Source organism: Aquila chrysaetos, chromosome 10 (assembly GCF_900496995.4).
Source record: "Aquila chrysaetos chrysaetos chromosome 10, bAquChr1.4, whole genome shotgun sequence".
NCBI classification, from domain to species: domain Eukaryota; kingdom Metazoa; phylum Chordata; class Aves; order Accipitriformes; family Accipitridae; genus Aquila; species Aquila chrysaetos.
Genome location: NC_044013.1, coordinates 41,995,305 through 42,013,600, shown reverse-complemented (window position 1 = coordinate 42,013,600; position 18,296 = coordinate 41,995,305). Strand labels below are relative to the sequence as shown.

The window sequence follows — 18,296 nt, the reverse complement described above, 5'->3', positions numbered from 1 at the left end:
TCTTTGCGAGGGAACATAACCATACCAAAGCTGCTTGGATCATCCTTTTGCAAACTATATCTGCCGCATTTTCTGGCCTAGTTTCCTTTGAGATCTCAAACTCTTGTTCTTTCCCTCCGTGAGCCCCTGCACCGGCATGCACCACCCCAGCCTGCGCCGGACCTCCGACGCTCCTCCAGCACCCAGGGCTTAAAAGCTCTTGGAAAATGGTAAGGGGTCACTCAGCTTCCGCATTGCTCAGCACGACAGATCTTTGCAAAACTCAGATTAACGTAGTCCATCAGCCGCGGACACGCTCCTGCATTTTGACTGCAGCATGCAGGATGCCTCTGGGGCACCCGCGCGCTCGCTGCCCGCGGTGGGATGCACGCTGCCCTCCGTACATCGTTGCCCACGGTGGGATGCACGCCGCTCTCCGTACATCGAGCGCGACTTCTACAAGCAAAAGTTCAAAAAGTCCACCGGTGTTGGAGGCTGGCGTGATGACCGCCGCCTGTGAGCTTCGCCTTCTCCGCGGCAGCGGAGAGAGCAGCAGTTTGACACAGAGTGGAAAACAAGTGGCCTGAGCAGAGCAGCTCTGCTGCCCTACCTTGGTGTTAGGGTGGGTGACACAGGGTGAAACCTCCTCGTAGCCCAGGAGAAGACGAGGTCTGCATACCGGCATTCAACCCAGGCACGGCACCCACCACGAGTGGCTCGGCCGGCAGCCCGGCAGATCACCGTTTACAGCAATTTGCGTTACGCAGGTTCCGGGCATCTCCGTCCAGCTCGCCTGGGTGACGTGGGATGCTGAAAGCTCCTGTGATGAGTCAGGAGCCGGCGGGGATTTCTGGTCAGGCAGCAAGGTTACACCACACGATCTGCTGGAAGAGTTACAGATGCTCTCTGGATAATATTAATAGTCCATAATTATTATTCATCTGCTTACACCAGGCTCAGACTGCCGAGGGGTCCCTGCCCACTTAACCTTGGGGTGATGGCTGTTCTGCTCCGGAGCCTACAGCCCCAGGTGGGTGGCTGAATGTTGGGGCTCCGTTCCCAGGTAGGAACATCCTTCCACTTCTTTTGGGCCTCAACACCTCAGTCTTTTAAATGGAATTAATAATGTTTCCATGTGCGATGAAGACTCATTCTCAGGCAGCATTCAACATGGGATAGAGCTCCCCGGGACACAGGGATGGAGGTCCTGCAAGCAGGCACGTGGAGCCACACCTGCTCGGGAGAGGTGGCCTTGTGAAAACAGCACCTAATTCTCAATATTCCCTCAAGTCACAGTGTTTGCTTAGTAGAAAAGCAAATACTCACGTCCCCTGAGATGCATCACAGGTATAGGAGCAAGTTTCTGCAGCCAGAACATGAGCAATGTCCTCACAGCCATCAGGAGAATCATCTCATGGCTTTCAAACAGAGCAAATTTCATCTGGAAGACCCAGGAAGAGAACAAGAAGGAATTGCAGCTTTTTTTTTTTTCTTTTTGTATAGGGATGCTTTTCCCTTTATGATGGCACTTTAACAAGAGCTTAATGAACAGCATTTTCTTGTTTTTGAGAGGCACAGACAGGCCGGATAAAGCTACCAATTCATTAGCATCCCATCATGAATGTAGCCTCCGTATTCCCCAGCCATATGGTCAGCACGATATGCTTCCAAAAAACAGGGACATCTACAAAGGCTTTATTACCATCAGCCATCACGTTAAAGTAGCCTGTGGTTATATGGAGATGGGGAACATCTTATTTCAGGATCTTTTGGGTGTGAAGGAACACAACATGGACTGGGAAGCAAGGTGACTTTGTAGGACGTGAGCATCCCTCTGACCGCAGACAGGATTTTAATCGGGGTCACCTCTCGGTCCTGAGCAAAATACAGTCTCCAGAGCGCATCCACATCTCCAGGAGCTACCTGCCCAGGTGGGAGACACAGCATCTGCTTCCATCTCTCTCCGGATAAATTCCCCCTATGACTAATCAAAATTCCCAGCGGGCTGAACCGTGTGTCCAGCAGTTAGCCATGCCTGAGCTGAAACCTCAGCCAGCCATGGAAAACCGAGAGGTTCTCCCCATTCCTACTACGTGCAGGCCCAGCAAACAGAAGCAGCATCTGCAGACAGCATTAGGTGGCCATAAATAGATGTTAAGTAACCATATGCAGCTGCTGAAAGCAGTAATCTGTAAAAGACACTCCTCGCTCTCACCAAGGCACAGCACCATGCCAACTCGCGTGAAAAAGCACCCAAAAACAGTGCAGCTAATAGTAGCATCACGAGATGATGGGAGACCGTGGAGGCTTTTACGGGCTTTCTTGGAGGAGCAAGGGAATTTGCTTTGATGCACGTGGACCAGCCCAAACAGCTGCTGACCCCACGTCCCTCTGCCCACGCACAGCCCGGGGACACTCGTCCTTGGAGACCCTTGGTGGCATCTCCCACCCCTCCTGCGACCAAGCCACCTCCTCTTCTCTCAGCACCATTGCCATCTGCCTCCGGGTTCCCAGCACCACGCGTGGGTTTTCTAACAAGCAAATAACTTCTTCCTTACTCTGGAGCTCCGTTTGCAATTCAGCGAGACACAGCAGGAGGGTCTGCGCTCCTCCTGCATTAGCCGACCTGTGTCAGCATTTTATTCTGCAGCCCTGTAGGTTTTTTAGTTGAAAAAAAAAAAAAAAATCAGAGGAGTTTTCAAAGCTTTAATGGCTTTGAAAACAACATGGAGAGTTCTCTTTACTGCAAGAGAGGTTAATGATCTCCCTCTGCTACAGAACTAAACTGGACATCATAATAAATAATCATAATAAGATATAAAGTATCACCTGGAGTTATTCAATACAGAGAACAGGTAGGAGTTATGATGCATTTCCATTATTCAGAGTAACTGCTAGGTGTGAAATTTTCAAAGTAAAGGTAGTCAATTAAAAAATGAAAAGCAAAACCCTGCAATTAAAATATAACTTAAACAGAAAGAGACTATACCTTGTCTTGCCTGGGAGGACGGAACGCTCGGGCTCCTGGCCGGACTGCAGCCCTGAGGCTGCAATGCGCACAGGTCCCTTCTCCTCTCCTCCCCGCAGCCCAAGCTGGAGCGCCAGCAGCGTGACGCCGTGCAGCCCTGCCACCAAAGCCCACCGCGGCTCTGCAGGACCCGTCTGCGTGGCTGCTCTGCACGGCCAGAGCCGAGCATCTCCTCAGCCCCAGCGTGGGCCGGCAGCTTCAGGTTGCTCCGAGCTTGACCTGCGGGCGGAGGAGCCGTGATGCCAGCCCACGGGTGCTCTGACAAAGCGCATCAGAGCAGCCCCAGCACCCAGGTCATGACGGAGCTCCCAGAAATGCTGATTTTCCGAGGTGCCTCACCTGGGATCTACCTGAGCACCTCTCGGAGGGGCTGATCTTCAGAGGGCAGCCAGGCGCTTGCAGACGTCTCCTCTCCCAGTGGTCCTCGCTCCAACTGCTCTTGGAGGTGCAACTACCTTGGCTACGTTTCCACACACAGGTTTTATTCAGGCGCATCCAAAAGGCCCTTTGCACTGGTGACCAGCAGGTTCGGAAGACGTCTTACAGGAGCATCCCTGACTGGGTTCACAGAGATCAGAAACGCATCGCTCGGGCTCCATAGCTACTCTGCCCCATCCCTATGCTAGATGTGAAAGCGCCTTTGCTGTTTGCAAAGCCTGGGGTGACACGGTGGGTACCTGGACTCCAGTGGAAAGCAGGGTTTGAGCGCACACAATAAAAACTCCATCAGAATCATCAACCGCAGCGCTGGGCAGTGACACGACATTACAAACCTCAGCACAAGTCAGGGGTGACAACCCAGCTGCCACCACCCTGCCCGCTGCACCGCGCGCACGGACCGGGAGGCAGGAGTCAATCTGTCACCGGTGGCAGGAGGTGCCCCCAGCGTGGTGTCGGCGAGGGGAGGGGGTCGGAGTTCATATCAAATGACATTAATCACCTTTCCCGCGGCTCTGCACGCGCTGGACAGTCCTATTAATCAGAGGCGTATCAGCCCTCCAGCCCAGTCGGGCCCCTTTGTGCGGGTCCTTTCCCATCACAGACAGATAAGATTATCAGTGACGAGCGAGACACCCATTGAGTAACACCCGACTCGAAGAATGGGATTTTTTTTTTTTTATTTATCCCCCTGTCTCAAAGATGAGCTGTTTCTTGTCTTGTCAAACCACATCCTTTTCTTTAAAGAACCAGCTTTAAGAATCCAATTTGTCAAGCTGGACAATCATTTGAGAATCCATAAAAAGCCTCGGTGACTTTATAAAAAAAAATAAATCAGAAGGTTTTAAATGGTAACTGAAAGGGATTTGATAATAGGTTGAGTGGCCTACATCAATTAATCTTCAGAGAGCCAGGGCTTTGTGAAGCTGAAGTGGCAGAGAAGTGTCAAAGGAAGGCTAGTTACTGGGCTTGAGGAGATGGAAGTTATCGATATTTCTCCTCTCCTTTTTCTCTCTTTTCTTCTTTCTCTGTCTCTTCAGAACATGGTAAGGCAATATGCCCTGTGACAGGGCACTGCAAAACTGAGAAGGGTTGGGTGTTCTAGCCAAGAAGGGTTGGGTGTTCTAGCCAAGAAGTGTTGGGTGGTCAAGCCAAGAAGGGGTAGGTGGTCAGGGCCACTCTTTCCTGGCGAGATTTTTTCTGTGGTCATTCCCCACGTCAGCCAACAAGGGCCAGCCCTGCTCTCCCACCGCGGTTTCGGCTCCCTCACCGTCACTGCCGGCGAGTGCCGGAGCTCTCCTCTGCCGCAGCCACAGGGACAACCCTTGGAAGGAGCCGCCAGCCGCTGCTGACATGGACACTTAAAGGCAGCCGGGGAGTCCCGAGGCACGTTATGAAACCTGAGGGGTCCAGTCGCCTCCATCACCAGCCGGGGCTCAGCTCCGTCTGAGGAGGGAGGAGAGAAGGGGAGAAAAAGATAAATAGCTTCAGTTCAACCCTGGAGCCTGCAAACCGACAGAAGGACCTCGGGGCTTGCAAAACAAAATGAAGAAGCTGGTAAATGAGGTATTTGGCTGAACAGATACAGTCCCCTGGAACAGCGATGGATTTCCTCACGCGCATAATGAAAGCGGACAGCCCCTATTGCTCTTCGCTTTCCAGCTACGCCGCCGCCCCGAGAAACGCACGGCCGAGGGACGGGGTGTAAAGATACTGAGCCCCAAGGAACACAATCAAGAATTAGAGAGACTTAGGGGACACGCAGATGAAAACAACAGACTGGAGAATTTTCAAAAAAAAAAAAAAAGACCTTGGGAAGAATCAAAACGCTGCATAAGGAAGGGCCACGCTGCCACTCTCCGGTACCGAGAACAGGCTGTGAGGAGCTCCAGATGGCTTTTTGTTTTAGTGCAATAAAAAATTTAATCTGACAGGCAAGTGTGGGCCTGGATAATAATAATAACACAAATACTTTCCTTAAAAAAAATGAAAGGAATCTAACAGCTCAAAGATATCTTCATTTGCTGCAAAGAAAAGAGACTATCTGTTACTTACTGCAGTTGGGAGCGTGTTCACGAGCTTTCAAATGGTATTTTGTTGCAGAAGTATAATGTAAGGACACTTTACCCGCTTTCCAGTCTGGGGAAATAGATCTGACTTGGAAATCGGCCAGAAGGGCTGTAAGTTAGGGCTCTGAAGTGAAGGTGATAACTTTGCCAATTAAATATGGATGTGATTTTTTTCCCTCTCCTTCCCCTGAATACTTTTGCACTGTCATTAGGTGATGATATAAAGACATAGGCCTCCTGGTGCAGCTTAATTGCTCATATATAGAAAAATGATGAGCTCTGTTGCACTGCACGAGTACTGCCTCGGCTACTTGCTGCCTTATTAATAGGCGATACCAACATGAGTTTAATTCTTCTGCCCAAGGAAAAACAGAAAGATAGCAAAACCCCCATTCAGCAAAGTACTTCAGCACTCGCTAAACTGCTTTGCTGAACAGCAATGGACTTAAGAGCAACCTTATATTTAATCACACAGTTAAAGTGTTTTGCTGAGCTGATGTTGGTGCACTGGAGACAGGATAGACTTCCTATTAAGTGGTCTTTTATTGCCATATCCTTATATTTTTCTTTTTTATTGATACACAGTGCAGATGATCCTGTGTTTTGCAATCTGCCGCTGAATGATTTCTAGTCCAGGTTGAAGCCTGGGCAAGCTAAGGACAAAAAAGGCCATTATTTTAATTAGCATGGACCTCAGCACTTCAGAAGGGGACAGCCCGCGGGGAGGGCCAGGAGCGGGGAGGGCTCTGGGCTGCCTTCCCCTGGGGATGGACGTGCCCCGGGGGAGCTCCAGGACGGACCCTCCAGGGCAGAGGAGAAGAGGAGACCTTCAGCGTGGGGGGGGGGGGTGACCAGGGACACCTTGCTCAGAGGAGAGCAGGAGGAAGCGTGCAGGCACAGAACAGGGTGAATTGGAAAGGTCAAAGCCCAGATGGCCAAAGGATGCTGCCCAGTTGTTGTTGTTGTTGTTGTTAATAATAATAATAATAATAATAGTAATAATAGTAATAGTAATAAATAATAATTCAACCTTCAGGAAAGCAGTGTTACTGCATGTTTTCAGTCTTCACTTCTTCAGCAGCCAATAGGTCACTCCTAAAAATCCACGTTTGTATCTGCTTTTTAACAGTCTCTCTAGGGGAAAGGTTTTAAAGGGATTGACCCTCCTCCAAAAAAATGGGGAAAGCCACCCTCCCATCTGCATGAAAAGCTGACGGGCACAAGCTTGGAAAGCCCGGCTGCAGGGGCAGGGGATTTGCATTTCCATCTGCCGGGGCTCTGAACACTGAGTTTCATTCCCAAATAAGCTGTGGTTAGCACGGGAGGGAGCGGAGCAGGGAGGGGAGGCTGTGACTAAATTGATGGCAACAGAAAAAGCAGGACATACAAATGGCTTGAGAAAAGGCGTGATGAGATGTGACTGCCCTGGGTCCTGGGACTGGAAAGAGCAAAATGGGAAAAGACCACCTGGATGAAGAGAAAGTGCTTCTGATTGCTCGGGGAAAAATGGAGTTAAAGATCATTGGAACGGACAAGGCAATCTGGCAGCAGCGCGGTGCTTTGATTGCTTCCAGTGCGATGGAGGGGCGCGGGCGGTGGGCTGCATCCCTCCCAAGGGCTGCCTGCTGCGGGGGCACGACGGAGCCGGTGACCGGCACAGGGCATCATCAAGGCTCCTGCCGCACCAATGTTTCGGGGGCGTGCGAGCACTGGCAGCCCCGGTTTTGCCAATTCCCCTTAGTCCTCTACAAACCAGAAAGCTCAGACCCAAGTTAGGCGCTGCGGGAGAGCCGGGGGCCGTCCTGCCCAGCCCCTGGCTCCGCGTGGGAAGCAGAAGTGAACTGAGCCGTTATAGGGAAGCACCCATTTAGGCATAACTCAAAGCCCGGGTTGGGATGGCCCCCCACATCTCCCGCGGTTCAAGGACCTTAACCCCCAGTGATGCTGCTGCACATCCCGGGAGTACGTGCGCTCTGGGCTTTGGATTCACACATCCAAAGATTTTTCTAAAGGTTATGCAAAGGTTACCACACAATTAACGTGTTGGATCAGCACGCTAGCTCTGTTTGCTTAATTTTCAAAGTCTGAAGGCTACCGGGCAGCTCAACAGCATGGCTTGAAAGGCTCCAGTTCCCCCTGTGCATTTGTACTGATACTTCAGTCCTAAACCGCATTCCAACACACAGGGTGATTGCAGCGATGAAGATAACAAGAAATAATGATGTATCCATTTCCTCTACCTTGGGCATTTTTAGGTTGTCTCATCGCAGAAATGAACCAATTTGAGCGTTTTGCATGACGACCTGTTGGACTCTCTCTGTGTGACAGGCAGATGGTCGGGTTGGTATTCACACAATACCTCTTACGTCGTTAGACAGGCTGGTACCCCAATGACTGCTCTATTTTAAATTCACAGATTGACCCAGCCTTCTCTAGCTAATCTGCCTGAAGCCCTCCAAACTCCTGCATTTCAACAGGGGAAGCAGAGCCTCAGGAAGATGGAGCACTGGGTTTGCTCTGGATTACTGAATAACTCAGCAGCACATTCAGGAGCCCAACCGCAGTCTCTAGCTGCAGGGTTAACATTATGTGCAGTACATGCAGAGATGGGCGGTTTCAAAATAGGCATAATATGTATTTTTTCAAAGGTCCCTACTCATGTTATTAATTATATGTCTCGGGTTACTAAACACAAGCAAATTAGGATGATTTCCTTCCCAGCATCGCAAGCCTGTGGTTTGCTGTTCCCTTTCACTCAGGAGTTTCATTAGCCTTTCTAGATGATGTCCCTGTCAGGCTTCCCAAGTACGAGCACGGTTTCCCAGCTCCCAGCATTTAAATCCACCCAATCCATTCTCATTGCAACTCAAAAAGTGCTTCACAAACTCCTTTACTTGTATTGCAATTTCACATTCCTAAATACTGGGCTTAATAGTAGTAGTAGCAGTGCTCCTAACGCTCCTTCAAAATTAAATGAGCCAGAAGAAAAAATATTCTGAAACGTTTTCACTTGGGTGTTTATATTTTGAAGGACATTTTAAAGTCAGAGGACATAACCTGCCTGCTGCTGATGTTCATGAGAATTTCATCATTTACTTGAACGAGGAAGAACAAGCAGGTGTTAGAGTGCAGCAAGGAAAGGAGGTGAAGCTTGATATGACATTAAGAAGATGCAACTTACTTACTTTCCCAATTACCCCAGATGTCCCATGGAGCAGGGCAGGCTGGCGGTCTTGGCTGTGCTTTTGGAGGTCCTGTGTTGAGAAAATAAAGAGCTGTTAGCAGCAGAAGATGGAGACCAAGTAACCTTGCTTATACCAAGAAACTACAAAAGCACGTACTTTTTTTAAAAGCTGCTGTTTGGGAGGGCCCAACCATAAAGCCACACGTGAAGTACCTCGAAAAGCAGCCGCGGCATTAAGGACACTCCCAAAATAAGGAACAAAAATGCCACCGGACCCATGGTGGGAAGGACACCGCAGGCACATGAAGCCAAACTGGATCTCAGCCTGGACACCAAACTTTTCTTCCCTCCCAGGAGGTGACACAGGAGAGTCCGGATTTCCTTTCAGCAAACTTCCAGGGGTTTCACAGGCTGTGGAAGCCACGTGAACAGAGTGGGACTGTGAGGCAGCAAAAGAAAAAAAAGGAGATGCTGAATAAAAGAGTTTGCAAACATCCAATGGTCAGCCCAGTATGAAGTCCAGACTGCGGTGTGCAGTGTCAGGAACACCTCTGCCTTCTCCAGCTCACCCAGGGGAATTCATACTCCTGTGAAAGCACCTCTTTCTTAGATATTACAGCTGCTTGGTGAAGGTTGGGTAGGTTTGGTTTCCTTCCAACACCACTTGCTAACACCTGAGAACTGGTGGGTGCTGGTGGATGTTGGGGGTCCACCCCTGCCCACGCCCCGAGCCCCCCGGGACCCCCTCATGCGCCCAGCCTGCCCCGCAGAGCCAGGAAGGAAAACAAACAGCGGCAGAAAGTGGAAAACTTTCTGTCTCTCTCCTGTTAATTATGATCTTATTTTGCACAGAGAACCTGTCATTCAGCCTCCTGTAATGGATAGTTTCTATTTCAATTCTCCCTCCACCCTATTATCTTTTATAAAATTCAGCCGGGCTGGGTGATGGATTGATAAGGGACGGTCCCGGCGGGAGCCGGCTCGCTCAGAATGGCTCTCACGCGCCCAACTTCTGTATCTTTTTAAATATTTCAGTTGTTTGAGATCTTTATTTCACATTTCGATTTCCTGTAGTACAGTAAATTTATCTTAGTCACCCAGTCAAGTTCTCTCCAAGCCCCTTATCTTCTCCTCCTCTGTACAACTGAAAGCACCTACATTATCTGTGCTGCCGATAAAGCTGGCTGTGGCAATCCACAGATCGCGCCGATTGGGCGGCACCCCAGCCGAAAGGAGACCTTGGAAGCCCCGTGCTCGTCACCAGCTGAAAGTTCATCGCTCAAACCCAGCACCGGCTCCTGCCAAGGTGCAATGCGTCTCCCGCTTGGCCGGAGGAGAAGCGCCCGGGGCTGCCTGCGGACCCGAGGGGTGGAGGGGGGCGAGGGCAGCTGCTCCCTGGGGCTGCAGTCCGAGGGATGCTGGTCCCCGTCCCAGGCAGGGCTGGAGAGGCCAAGCTACGTCCTCCTCCTCCTGCTGCTCATCGGCACCTGCCGCATCCCCGACCTCTGCTCGGGAACGGCTGCGATGCCTCGTTCCTCGTCCCGATTATTCCAACAGCAAATACTGGCCTCGGTTTCTAAGTGTATCATAAACCTGCACAACCACCTCCTGATTTTACTGTCTATTTGCATGACCCAAAACAACACCAAACTTTCCCTTGGGCTTGGGAGAACTGGATCTGGCCCTGGGAGGGGTTCCTGGGAGACCCCAGCCAGCCACCGGCTACAGAAACCGGCCGAGGCGTGCAGGGCCGGCCAAGCGGGTCTGGTTTTGGGGTGCTTGGGGGGGGGGGTCCGAGCACAGGGCTCTGAACACCGGGACGGCCTGGCAGCGCAGCACCACAGCACCGGGGTCCCTGCTCATGCCGGGAGGGGGGTCGGCATCCCCTCCCTCCCTGCAGCCGCAAGGCAAAGCCGGGCGGGGGCCGTTTGCGATGCCCTCGACATCTGGGCTGGTCCCGGCGGGGGGGGGGGGGTGCTGTGCCAGCCAGCAGCACTGCCGAGGGGCTGGCAGGCAGAGCTCACTAACACGGGGACGTATTTTCCTTCCCCCCCCCGCTCCAGACCACAGAAGTTGAAATATCTCACCAGCAAGGAGCAGGCAGAGCATCCTGCACTGCCGCGGGGAAAAAAACCCTAACAGCACCTTCGCCACCCCCGCGACAGGAGCTGGGAGCGACCAAACAATTAAAAATTAAAAAAAAAAAAAATTTTTTAAAAAAACCCAACAAACGGGTAAAACAAAGCCCCCCCCCCCCCAGCACCTCGCTGCTCCCAGCCCCGGCAGCGCCCGCCGTCCCGCCGGCAGCGCCGAGCCGCGGTCAGGCAGCTCCCCCTGGTGCCACCGCCGCGGCCCGGGGGGGTTCGCTCGGGATCTGCCCACCCCCGGGGGCTGGGGTACCCCCCGGGGGTTGAGGGGGGTACCCCCAGGCAGCTCCCCCTGGTGCCACCGCCGCGGCCCGGGGGGGTTCGCTCGGGATCTGCCCACCCCCGGGGGCTGGGGTACCCCCCGGGGGTTGAGGGGGGTACCCCCAGGCAGCTCCCCCTGGTGCCACCGCCGCGGCCCGGGGGGGTTCGCTCGGGATCTGCCCACCCCCGGGGGCTGGGGTACCCCCCGGGGGTTGAGGGGGGTACCCCCAGGCAGCTCCCCCTGGTGCCACCGCCGCGGCCCGGGGGGGTTCGCTCGGGATCTGTCGTGTCCCCCCCCCAGGGGGGCTTGGAGGGGGGGTACCCCCACACGGCGGGGAGAGGAGCTGGGGGAGGCTGGGGGCCGGCAAACCGCCTGGTAAAACCTCAGCGAGAGCCGTCAGAGGGATGAAGGCTTCTGTTCGCTCAGGTACAGGTATTGGCCCAGGTGAATGCTGCGGGGAGGTGCAAATTGATGAAGGTGATGAGGAAGGCAGGCAAATCTTGCCTGCCCGACTCCGAGCACCGAACCCACCGGTTTGGGACCATACTCATCCCCACTGCCAGGATCCAGGAGATCTAGGTGGTTTCCTTCCTGGGGAAGGACTTACGGCTCCCACCTTGGTGGTTAGAGCGAGACGAGGAGCGGGGGTCCCGTCCTCGCTGTGCCACGGTGGGCATCAGCAACCCGTGCAATAGCACCGGGCGTTTTATCCAGATTTAAAATAAAAGGATACTCACGCGTCCTCTTACAGCGGCACGGAGCTGCACGGGGCGAGACTGCAAAGAGCATGCTGGAACCCAACTGTGGTTGTAGAAAAAGAAACTTTCACCGTGTTTGTTGGACAGGGCTCTCCGCACACTTCAAGGAGGTGTTTGTTGCAGCGGGAAGACGCAGGTGGACTTCGCTTTCAGTCTGCTAGTGGCTTCCCAGCCCCAACACAGCAGAAATGTGGAGAAAAAAAATTGACCTCATCCTAATCAACTGATGCTAACTAATATTTAATAAGGGAAGAAACCTGCCCTGACTCCAAGCTAAGAGCCGTATCACCAAACTTCTGTCTCTCTGACTTGTTAGTCTCTGCCTTCGGACTGCGTAAGAAGGAACAGTTGATCTCGTGCTGGCCAGGGCTGCAGCGTGCCAAAGCCACCCCAGTAGAAGGTTAATGAAAGGGCTTCTGCCTCGCTTGCCCAAGGAACTGCAAGTCTTTCTTGATACTCACTTTTGCTAAGAAAAAAGCTTTTTGAAAAACAACCCTCTAATCTTGCAGGCAATGCAATGCACAACCTTTAATACTTGCAATAAAAGAGAAGCTGAGAGAAAGAGAGGAAGTCTGTATCCCAGCTCCTGCTCTAGATTTTGTTCAATGCTCGTCTCTCATAAAGGCACGCTTCTGCCCAGCCTGTCCACCAGCACGAGCTTTGGGGGTGACTTGAGTAAGTCCTCATGGACTCTTAGAATACAGGACCAGGACAAAAAACTCCTTGCACGCCAGCCAGCAGCCAAATGCAACTTTTAGGCAGGATACACTCAAACCAGCAGCCTAGAAGTGAGGTTCTCGCTAGCCTCTTCCAGCTCTTGGAGTGATTTTGTCCCCCGGGACTAAATGCAACAGCAGGGTGCCCAGTAAATATGTCTGCAGAGGGGTGATTCATCTGTAGGGGAAGCCATGGAAATTCCCAAACCCTCTTAAATATCTGCTTCCTGGCTCTGAGCAGTCAATAACTTGCCAACTGGGGAATGTATTTGTCTGCTCCCCTCCATATATTTTCTGCTTTTCATTATAATTTGCTAAATAATACATTACAATGAGTTATTTATCACACTTGGCAGCTTCGTGATCCCCCCCCTCCGTCTGGAGGAATTTCACCCATAAATCAGTGGCACAAATATCTGCTGGCATTGCCGCCGCACCGTGCGCCCAGCACCTGCCCCAGCCAGCTCCCAGGCTCTGCTAAGAGCCATCACCTGAATTAAACGTCATTTCTTTGCCCCGGGATGGCTGGCTCGCTCTCTGTTGCTCCTCTCCTTGTGGTCCTCCTCTGGACGCCAGCCAAGGGGTAAAAGGGGAATAGAAATAATAAAAGACACAAACCCAGCAGGCAAAGAAAGCGGAGGAGGAAGCTTTGCTGGGAGCTCCGTTTCTCCCGCTCCTATTGTTGGGACTATATTGGTGGGAGAAGCAAAAGTGGCACCAAGAGGTAAAAGAGAGTAAAACTCATTGAAAGAAGTGCTCTGGGGATGTTAAGGGATCCTGGGAGGAAGGCTGGATATTTCTGGCCCTCGAGCGTGGGGGTCCCCCAGGAGATCACACAGCACACTGGGGATTCGGAGGGTCACTTTCCCAGCGAGGCCAGGCGAGTCCGGAGCTGCCCTGGACAAGGCAGCATTGGCAGCATCGATGGCCAGGAGCCACCAGCCTGAGCTGACCCCTCGGTTAACATTGCACAGTTACCTGCTCATCTCATTTAACTCTGCTGTTAAATGGGGAAGGGCTGCTGTAACCCCTCTATCAGCCTTACATGCCGATATAGAGGCATGTCCCAAAAAACACGCTCCGTCCCGGCTCTCCGGGATCAGCCGTCGGGGAGCTGCCACCCAGGGGCTGCTCCTCCGCCCCTGCGCTAACCAGACAGGCAGCCCGCGCCAGCAGCTTCGGCCGTACAGACCTCTGCACCGCGGGACGGCACGGCGGCCACCGAGCACATCTCTGCACGAGCCAAAACTTCTGCTGACCTCCAGGCGCTGCCCGCGCCGCACCCAAATTGGTGACCCAGAGAGAACGGTCCCTGCAGAGACCTCCTCACCGTGCATGCCGTCAGACCCGACGTGCACCCGTCCTTTGCTTCGTTTTGCAGATGGCAACTATGGGAAGGGAGAGGCCAGCGCTGTGAGTAGGACACGAGCCTAATTGCTCCTGGTCATGCCAGGTAGCTGATAAATGGGCTGAGACCTGATTGTTATGTTGTAGTGCTGCAAAGCTCACAGGCGTTGGCACTCGTCTGCCAGGCACATACCAATGGAGAGACATCCTAGACACCTGTAAATATGTCCATACTTTAAGTAAGTGTTCCTAAAAAGGGAGGAGCAAAAGGGCTGCGGGCTTGCTCTTCTTCGTTTGATTTTCAAGCTGCAGGAGCTCCAGCCTGAGCGCCTTGGAAGCGCCCACTTCACAGGGTGGAGAAGCCACCAGGGAAAAATAGTCTGGGTGCTGTGGGCTGCACTTCAGGCTCCTGCTCCACGGCCCCGCAGCCCTGCCGCCCTCCGAGCGGGGCTGGTACACCGGCCGAACCTGGTGTCTGCCGGTGCCGCTCACCGTGTGCATGCGTGAGGAAGAGGAGTTGTATTTGCCAGGAGAGCGCATCCGGAGGAAGCATTCTGCTGGTGCGGGACTGCAGCTCCTGCGACAGCTCCCAGCCGTCCGTTCCAGTGAATCCGATCCCGTCCGTTAACGCCTTGAGCACTCGTCTTTGAACCCGCACCATCGGCTGGCAGGAGTCCCAGGAACGAGCGGAGGGAAGCCGGGATGGAGGATTTGAGGACGCGGCGGCGGATCCGGCCGGCACGGGGGCTGTGCCGGCGCCCAAGCCAGCGCGCGAGCAGGGTTGCCCATCCGCAGGGCAGGCAGCCGCGGTCCAGGAGATGGCTGGCACGATGGCAGGCGCGACGTGAAGGGACGGAGAGCCAGGGAGAGAGAAAAGTAACGCGGGGAATGGGAACGGGAACTTGGCGCCGAGGCTGAGCCAACGCAAATGAACTGGCTGGCCAGAAGCGGTGGGAGCATCGCTGCGGTGCCGCTCCAAGAGCCACGCTGGGCCAGGGAAACGCGGCCATTTCCAGAGGCAGGTACCGTCACCCGCCCTCCTGCGTGCGGGTCTCACCGAGCGGCTGCCGCAGCAAACACGGGACACTGGGCGAGGACCGCGCCTCGACAGCTTTTCGGCGCTGGGCTCCTGCGCCGGGTTGCGTAAGGGTTGCCGAGGGATCCACGGCGCGCAGGGAGCTGGTAGTTTTCCAGAGTGGGTGGCTGGGGAATTCCAGCCTGAGTCACGCAGCAAGAAAAAGGAATCAGTTTATTCAAATTAGCGTTGCTCCCTCCCCCAAACTTGTACCAGAGGAGGACTCTTCTTTCTCCCTCCACCCTGCAAAGCATGCGGCACCGACCATCTGCCCAGGTGCCCTCAGGACACAGCAAAGGATGCGTAAGTGCCTGCACACGTATCCCCTATAGCAAGAAGAGGAGCGAGCAGATGGGCGCTCCTAATCCCTCCTCCGAACTGACACCCAGCCCAGGGAAAAGGGGAAGTCTCACAGGCTCCGCTTACTTATTTACCAAGATCTCCTGATGCTCTTGGGAAACAGCAGCAGCGTTTTGGTAACGGGACAAGAGGTGCCATCAAAACACCATTTACGTTCTGGTAATGAGCATGGGCCCCGGTTCAGAGCTCAGCCCTGCTGCACCGAGCAGTGCCTAGGCAGCGCCTGGCAATTCTTGACCCATTATTATTATTATTATGAGCTCTTCTGATATAAAAAGGAAATGCAATTTGGGGATGGCGAGAGTGCATCTTCTATAATCAAATTTTTCCAGCTCAGCAGCAGTGGAACTGCCCTGTCAGGACACATTACCCTCTGCAGCAGCCGGGTTTTGCCCCCACCGCGCTCCCAGCCCCCTCAGCAGCCAGGCAAACCGGACTCGGACCCAAACTGTTCAAAACTGCTGCCGCAGAGCACCAGCAAACCTAGAGCACCCGCCTTCGCACCCTGATCTCACAAACAAGCACCGGAGAAGCGCCAGGCTGTCCCCTCGGCACCGGTGCATCCCGCAGCAGCGCGGGGATTTTTATCGGACAAAAGCTGCTCTTGTCTCCCCACCACCCAGAAAAAGGGAAGAAAGAAGAGACCAAGGTTTTAACTCAAATCATACATTCTCATGCCACTTTGCCACCCGAGAGGCTCAAAGTACTTTGGAAACCTTTCCTTTGAGGCGCTGCCTTTCCGGGCTATGCAGATCCCCGCAGAGAGGGCTGCGACCTGCTCTTGCGGAGCAGCAGCCCCGAGCCAGGGCTCCGGCCCCAGGGCTCCCTGCTCACCCCACGGACGGCCACGGCCCTTTGCAGGAGCCACGGCCCCCCCCCCCGTACCGGCTGTGCCCCATCCCCCCCCCCCGTACCCGCCCCGCGATGCTCACGCAGCATCGCTGCGGATTATCCCCTTGGCTGGCTCCAGCCCCGAAGGAGAGCGAGCCCCACACGCGGGGGGGGGGTTGCATGAACGCCCCGCGAGCAGAGATGCAGCTGGTGGGATGCGCATCCCCCCGCAAACCTCGGCTTCTGGTTACCACTTCCATCACTGGAGGAAAACCTGGTAAGTGGTCGGTGATGCGGGTGAGCGACAGCCGGACACCGTACGAACCTCCAGACCTCCTTTTCCCGGTGAAGGCGAGGTGAAGAGCTTGGCAAACGGCAGGTTTTCATTGCTGGGAAATGAGAGACGGCCGGTGCTCGGCTTCAGTCCCAGCAGGGACAGTGGGAGGGAAAAGTTACGATTCCTCAGGTTTAACCTTCCTTTTCAAGTCACTGCACCTTACCTTTGAAGCAAATTGCTTTGTAAATGCTGATTAATTTAACTTTACAACATCCATCTTAAACAAACAGTATGTTGGCTTACAGGTGGGGAAATCAAGGTGTGGAAGGGGAAAAAAAAGCAGAACCAGGAACAAAACCCTCTCTCTGTGTTTTAACTACAAAATCATCTTTCCTCATTAGCAGCTAATCAGAACTACCAGAGGGGAAGAGATTACAAACAGGGCGGAGAGGGGAGTAACTGAAAGAAATACAGACATCAAAACAGATTTTCATTTATTTACTCATTTATCACAGTGAGTCACAGGCTTCGAGTTCATTCGAGTCTGTGTTAGCCTTACAGGATTTTGGGATGCCGTCTCCAAAATCTAAAAAGTTAATAGGTCGCAGACGCCCACCATCTCAGGAAGGAGAAAATCTGCAGTTTTGGGTTAGTCTCGGGAAGTCTGATATTGCTTTGCCTGCTAGATTATAAGAAACAACTAATCTTCCCTCGCCAGCCTCCTAGTCTTTATGGGAACCCAGATACCTTATCTGAAACTTGCTTATTGAAAAGCACCCTAGCTGGCGTGGCAGGAGCTTGGGTGATGGTTTGCAGCGGCTCTCGGACCTGGGGAAGGGCAGGCGGGGAGCGGAGGTGGGTTTCGGCACCCACCCGTGCGGCAGCCAGCACAGGGTGCCCCGTGCCGTGCCGTGCCGTGCCAGCCAGCGGGAGCAAATCTGCCGGTGTGGGAGCAGTTTGGTGAAGGGCAACACAGGTGTCAAACATCAGATGTTTGTTCTTTATCTCGGCTGGGTCTGGGCTGAGCAGCTCCGGAATGAGAGGGTCCGGCTGGGCTCAGGGTGCCGGGGCAGGGCCCCCGCGTCCCTGCTGCTCCTCTGAACGTCTCTGTGCACGCTCCTACCCGCCTTCCTATATTTAGACACCAAAATAAACCACCAGCAGTTTGGGGGCTTTTTTCCCCGCTTTTTGCCCAAAAATGATTTGCAAGAAGCCGAGTGTTTTAGTTACCGCAGGCAGAGAATGTCTCATCTTCAAACTTCCCTTTCTCTCCTTATTTCATCCTGACTTTCCAGAAGTGAGGATACAGACAGGGTCCACGACTTACTCATTTGACCACAACCCACAGCCGCCGTGCCGGGCTGGCTCCGAGGTCTCCGGAGGGTACAAGCCTCCGTAACTCGCACCAGCCCTGGGATGCTCGAATGGGTCGCTACCTTCACAGCACGTTTCCTCCGGCATTTCCAGCCTCGCCCACAAGCCCACGCTGGGAAATGAGGAACATATTTTTAAATAAGAGGAGGAAATGGTGTCTTTGTGTCAGGCAAGTGGAAGAAATCCAGGACCAAGACACTGCAGAGCCCTTCCACTTCAGACAGCAGGTGCTCTCCAAGATGTGGTTATGGCAACAAAATAAATGATGGATAATTGCTTTTGTGACAACTTGCCAATTAAATTAGACTCAGCAGAATAACATAATGACAATTTGTTATGCTCTGGTGGGCACTAACACACCAATCATAATTAAATGCTATGACTGAAATAGAATGCTGCTGTACACAGGAATATATAACCCCAATTCCCTCCCAGTGAAACATTATAGGTT

At 53.3% G+C, this 18,296-nt stretch overlaps 1 protein-coding gene across 1 annotated transcript in view; it reads right to left on the bottom strand.

Annotated features, from left to right (window-relative positions):
* Positions 1 to 18,296, bottom strand: part of LOC115347370 — a 40,415-nt gene that overhangs the window by 16,667 nt on the left and 5,452 nt on the right. The window contains exons 3-7 of the mRNA XM_030028706.2: positions 17,799 to 17,957; positions 16,430 to 16,583; positions 8,912 to 9,137; positions 8,700 to 8,768; positions 4,716 to 4,891 (exon numbers count right to left, since the gene is read on the bottom strand). Coding sequence (XP_029884566.1) covers positions 4,716 to 4,891; positions 8,700 to 8,768; positions 8,912 to 9,002 — 336 coding nt within the window. The 5' untranslated portion in view covers positions 9,003 to 9,137; positions 16,430 to 16,583; positions 17,799 to 17,957. The remainder of the gene's footprint in view (positions 1 to 4,715; positions 4,892 to 8,699; positions 8,769 to 8,911; positions 9,138 to 16,429; positions 16,584 to 17,798; positions 17,958 to 18,296) is intronic.